Source organism: Echinops telfairi, unplaced genomic scaffold (genome assembly GCF_000313985.2).
Source record: "Echinops telfairi isolate 266 unplaced genomic scaffold, ASM31398v2 ScPeMD7_5;HRSCAF=22, whole genome shotgun sequence".
Classification (NCBI taxonomy): Eukaryota; Metazoa; Chordata; class Mammalia; order Afrosoricida; family Tenrecidae; genus Echinops; species Echinops telfairi.
The window spans coordinates 13,369,765-13,375,362 of record NW_022103901.1 but is presented as its reverse complement, the minus strand read 5'-3'; the positions used below and the strand labels follow the sequence as shown (position 1 = coordinate 13,375,362).

Below are 5,598 nucleotides of genomic sequence, written 5' to 3'. Positions count from 1 at the left end.
CTGCCATCGAGCATGACGACCCTACAGGACAGGGTAGAACTGCCCCTGTGGGTTTCTGAGACGGTCACTCTTTACCGCAAGGTCAGCAGTTCAAAGTCACCAGCCACTCTGCTCCTATAAAGAGTTACTGTACCAGAAACCCTCAGAGGCAGTTCTACCATCCTATAAGGTCCTTTGAGTCTTGATGGCAGTTGAGTTTAACTCCTTACAGGAGTGGAAAACCTCATCTTTCTCCCTCTGAGCAACTGGTAGTTTCGAACTGCTCACCTTGTGAAGAGCAGGCCCATGGGTAACCACTACCACCAAGACTCCTTTGATGACCCTCTAGGACAGCGTGACAATGTCCCTGTGGGTTTCCTCGACAGTAAACTGTTACAGAAGCAGACGCCTCCTCCTTCCCCCGGAAGTGTGTGTCCTTGACCCAAAACTGCCGAGACAGGTGAGAGGGGTGGGGCTAGGTCTTTGCACAGCCACCTGTCTCGGGGGACAACACCTGTGCTGGGCACTCTCAGGATAGCAGGGGATGATCCCCCCAGGACCGTCCCCTCATCCCAGGTCTAGGGCCCAGGTTAACCCCTCTCCCTCAGACTGGCTGGGCCAAGGAGGTTTCCTCCATCCACGGTCAGGCCAGCAGCCGCGTGTGGTCTCAGGTGCAGGAGTGTGGGGATGTGGTGGGAGGAGTGGAGCACAGTTGTGGACCACACAGCGGAAGGTCCACCTCCACCTGCAGGGCAGGGACCACCTCCCACCCAGTGCCCCAGGCAATTCCTCCAGAGCCCACCCCGATCCCTGCTTCAGAACTGGGGTGTTCTTTGCCATCTAGCCGGCACCAACTCAGGGCGACCTGATGTCCAACAGAACGTGGCCCAGTCTTGCGCCAGCCTCCTGCTCACTGGTGTGCCTGGCTCTCCCCTGTGGCTACTGGGCGGCCGGCACCTCATGCCCCTGACCTCTGTCTTGGACAATAATGTGCTGGTCGCCACGGGCTTCCATTGATGGGTCTTTGGAAGCAGACCTGTCACTAAGCTTTTCTTCCTTGTCTTAGCCCGCAAACACCACCGAAGCCTGCCAGCACAGGGTGACCACTGGTCTTGGCAATCCGGGTGGCATCGGGTAGAGCCGTGGCCACATGCAAGCCACACACTGAGCGGTGGTCTTCAGCAACATAAGCTAGCCCGGATGCTCCCCAGCCACCGATAGAAAAGATCCAGACCATCTATCCATATGGACTTGGGAATGGAAGGGGCGGGTACCAGCGTGGTTGGATCCCTGCTGTGTGGGCTTCATCAGCCAACATGTGTACCATGCATTTACCTGTGGGTCTGCTGGTGCGCCAAGAATCCTTCCCACAAACTCCCGGCTCATCGCGTGCAAAACCAGGGAAGTGGGAGGGTTTTGTACGTGTGTGTGTTTAATGTAGTTCTTTTCACTCCCATCAAATCAATCCCTACTCATAGAACTCTATAGGACAGGGTAGAACTGCCCCGGTGGGTTTACAAGGCTGCAACTCTTTACAGGAGTAGAAAGCCTCCTCTTTCTCCCATGGAGCAGCTGGTGGTTTCAAACTGCTCACCTTGAGGTTATTCCTGGAAGAGGTGGATGGAAGAAAGGACAGATGTATTGGATGGATGGATGGATGGATGGATGGATGGATGGATGGATGGATGGATGGATGGATGGATGGATAGGTAGATAGATGGATGGATAGATGGATGGATGGATAGGTAGATGGATAGAGGAACTGGTGGGTAGGCTGGTCCAGGGGAGGGTGAACAGGCCAGAGGTGGGTGAGTGGAAGGACAGATTGGTAGATGAATTGGTGGATGGGAGGGTAGGTGGGTGAACAGGCTGAACGGTGGGTGTGTGGAGGGATGGATGGATTTGTAGATGAATTGGTGGATTGGAGAATAGATGGGTGGGTGGATGAGTGAACAGGCTGAACAGTGGATGAGTGGAGGAGCTGATGGATTGGATACTGATGGATAGGAGGATGGGTGAGTGGGTGAGCAAACAGGCTAAAGGTAGATGGGTAGATGGATAAATGGACAGGTGGGTGGATGGATGGACAGACGGGTGGATGGGCAGATGTACAGGTGAATGGATGGGTAGATGGACAGGTGGATGGATGGATGGATGGATGGACAGACGGGTGGATGGGCAGATGTACAGGTGAATGGATGGGTAGTTGGACAGGTGGATGGATGGATGGATGGATGGATGGATGGATGGATGGATGGATGGATGGATGGAAAAATGGACAGGCAGATGGACAGATGGACAGGTGGACTTGTGGGTAGATGAGTGTGTGGGAAGAGTGGAAAGCGAAGTTGCTAAGTATGAAAAAGGAAACAATAGACTAGTTGCCCCCGGCTTCAAGGATGACTTCTCAAAGAAAGTGCCGAGTCTCTGAAATGTGAGGTTTTGGCACCCCCCAGAGGCCAGAGTTTGCCTGGCACTCCCCACCCCCACCTCCCCAAAGCCCTGAGTACTGAAACTCCTAAGAAGCCTGGAGATAGGAATTTAGATGTAGTTATGCATTTCAGAAATAAAATCTTGAGGGGGTGGGTCTACCCCTACAAAGGTGTCTCTGCCCCTACTTCCTCGGACCTACTTCTGACCCTGTTTTCTTGTCGGGAAACTGGAGCCAATGACTGTGATGCCGGGTCCCGTGTCTGAACTGGGTGGAGTCCAGCGTGAAGTAGGTGCTCATGTGCCCCTGGCTCCTAAGAGGGGACACGCGGACACACACACACAACATGCCTCCTGCTGATGGGGACACATTTATTCTCCAGGGATTTCCAGCTCGGGCAGGGTTGGCCCAGCCTCAAGGGTCAGGGGCTTAGGGCATCGGGCCTCCAGCAGGGGCCCCGAGGCCTCCTGGAGTTCAGCCTCCTGGGCCAACTGGACTGTGTGTTCAAAGGCAGCCTGCAGCAAGTGGGAAGCGAGGCAGGTGGCCCAGGTGACGAGGTAGGCCAGGCGCCAGGACGTAAGGAGGGCCACGCTCTGTACCCTCCAAGACAGACGCTTGAACAGTGCCCCCAGGCTCAGCGCCACGCGGTTCTCCAGCAGGGCCTGGGGCAGCCAGGGACACCAGAGGCCACCTGGTACGCACTCCTGGCTGCTACGCCCCCAGCCCATCCCTGTCCAGCACCTCCCACACGGTCCTGCCCTCTGCAGCCCCAGCCCATTCCCCAGCTCACCCACCTGGCTGGACAGCTGGCCCAGGCTGAAGCGGTGGAGCACCCGGCCCAGCCTCCAGGCCAGCAGCAGCAGCAGCAAGGCCACCAGCATCAGGCTGTGCAGACACGACACAAGCAGGTTTGTCCAGGTGGCTGTGGGCAGGCCCAGCCACTTCCTTGGGTGCAGGCCCATGACGCGGACACAGCCCAGCACACTGCCCCACACCAGCCTGGGCACCCACAGCGCCAACCACACTGGGGTGGCTATCAGCGCCAGCCCGGCACGCAGAGCCTGCCCCACCCGGCAGGCTGTGACCGGGGGCAGGCAGCTCTGCCTGCAGCCTGAGCCCTTGGCCTCCTGTGACAACCCGGTCACCCAGTGGTTGAAGAGGACAATCTTGAAGAGCAGAAAGTTGTAGAGGTGGCTCCGGTTCTGGACCAGCTGCAGGAGGAGGAAGAGACAATCGTCACCCACCTGGGGCCGGATCTTCGGCTGCTCCAGGCCCCACGCAGTTCCCCCAGCCCCGTGCCCCTGTGCCCCAAGGACTTCATGCTCACCGGTTGGGGCCTTAGAAAAATCCTGGAATAGGATTTGGCTTTATTCATGTTAGATTTAAATGCTCAACTTGATCTCCAACGGGTCCTGGTGGTGCAGTATGTTAGTGGCAGGTTGCTCACTTCATGGTTGGCAGTTCAAACCTACCAGCCCATCCATAGGAGAAAGATGAGGCTGCCTGCTCCCAGAATGAATTCCAGTCTCAAACCCCCTACGGAGCATTTTTACTTGGCCCTCTAAGCAAGGTGACCAGATGTTAACCTTGGTAAAGCGGGACACCATTGATAAAACTCACATCCTGGTGAAATAGCCACATGGCAGCCAAAAACCGTATACCCTAGCTTGTCATGCATTGTTTCCAAAAATTGTTAAAAATCGGGACTGTCCCGCCAAAAGCAGGACGTCTGGTCACTTTACTCTAGGGTCCCAGGGAATCTTAGAGTCGGCTTAAACTCACTGCCATTGAGTCAATGCTGACTCAGAGCGTCACCTCCACACACACGGCCGCCCCCCCCCCCTCGTGGTTTTCAGGACTGTAACTGTTTATGGAAGTAGAGAACCCCATCTCTCTCCTGCAGAATCCACTCAAGACCAGTGAATTGGAGTCATTGATTTTGGCTGATGTCCCCCACCTGCACCCGGGCAGAAGGAGGTGGCTTTATTGTTAGCATCGCTCTCTCCTGGCGGGATTTGAACCAGGTCAGTTGCTTCTCTTCAGCCACCTGTCCTCATAGGGTCAGGAGGGTGACTGAGGAGAGAAACTGGGTGGGGGTGGGGGTGGGGAGGGTAGAGAATTCACGATTGACCTGCTGAGAGAAGGGGCCCAGAAGACTTCCAGGCCTGGGTGACCAGGGCACCTCCGTCACTCAGAGCATGTTCACGAGGGGTCTTGGGAGAGGGGAGGAACAATAGGGGGTGAGTTGGGCTTGGGTCCTGGCGCTGACAGGCCCTTCTCAGAGCCCTCTAGGACCCCCTCCACCTGCTCCCGGTCCTCAGGGAAAGGGCGTGTCAGATGCAGCTCCTGCAGGGCCTAGGGCCCAGGGCCTCTCAGAGAGGCAGTCATCTGAGGCAGAGGTCCTCAGAAGACAGTGGCACTGTACCCGGAAAGGAAGTGGACCAAAGGGTCCCGCTGGCAGAGGAAGTCGAGGCCCCGCTCCCAGACTGGAGTCAGGAGCCCCCCATGTGAGGAGTCAGTGGCCGGGAGAGGCAGGATGATTTGATCGAAGTCACGCAGCTCAGGAAGGGAAGAGTTGAGACTCCAAGCCCTTTGTGCCTGGGACACCGTATCACCTCCCCTCTCTATGGTACGGTGGCCCGCCCAGGGACCCTTTTCTGATAACTCAACCCTGGGCATTTGGGTAATTTAGAAAGATGGAAGAGACGGGCATGGCTGAAGGGCATGGAGTGACCTTGGACTAGAGAGTGGAAGGGATGGGGTGGGGGTGGGGCCTCTGGGAATAGTCAGATCACCCCAGAGGGCAGGCAGTCCCTTGGCCCCACTGATGGAGACAGGTAGGGCTTGGGTGCTTCATCTCTAGAGAGCTGCCCTCTGGGACCCGCCCGGGCCCTGCCCCTGCCCTGAGAGACACACACACACACACACTCACTCACCAGCACCGAAAGCCTTACAACTTGCAACACAATCCCGGATAGACTAGGCCTGACCAGCGGAGTGACCTCCATGTCTGGCCCTTCCTCCACCCTCCAGCCAGCAGAGCGGCAGGGTGACCTCACAGGTGGTGCAGGGTGGGGCCAAGTTACCAAGTTACCATGGGGACTCTGCTGCCACAGGAGACCCCTGACTTCTTCCTGCCCCCTCACTGCTCCGTGTGTGTGTGTGTGTGTGTGTGTGTGTGTGTGTGT

The 5,598-nt window shown here is 56.9% G+C and overlaps 1 protein-coding gene across 1 annotated transcript in view; it reads right to left on the bottom strand.

The window, feature by feature from the left end:
* Window positions 1-2,764: 2,764 nt before the first annotated feature.
* TMEM270 (transmembrane protein 270) overlaps window positions 2,765-5,598 on the bottom strand; it is a 16,452-nt gene continuing 13,618 nt past the window's right edge. The window contains exons 3-4 of the mRNA XM_045284728.1: window positions 3,205-3,621; window positions 2,765-3,072 (exon numbers count right to left, since the gene is read on the bottom strand). Coding sequence (XP_045140663.1) covers window positions 2,782-3,072; window positions 3,205-3,621 — 708 coding nt within the window. The 3' untranslated portion in view covers window positions 2,765-2,781. The remainder of the gene's footprint in view (window positions 3,073-3,204; window positions 3,622-5,598) is intronic.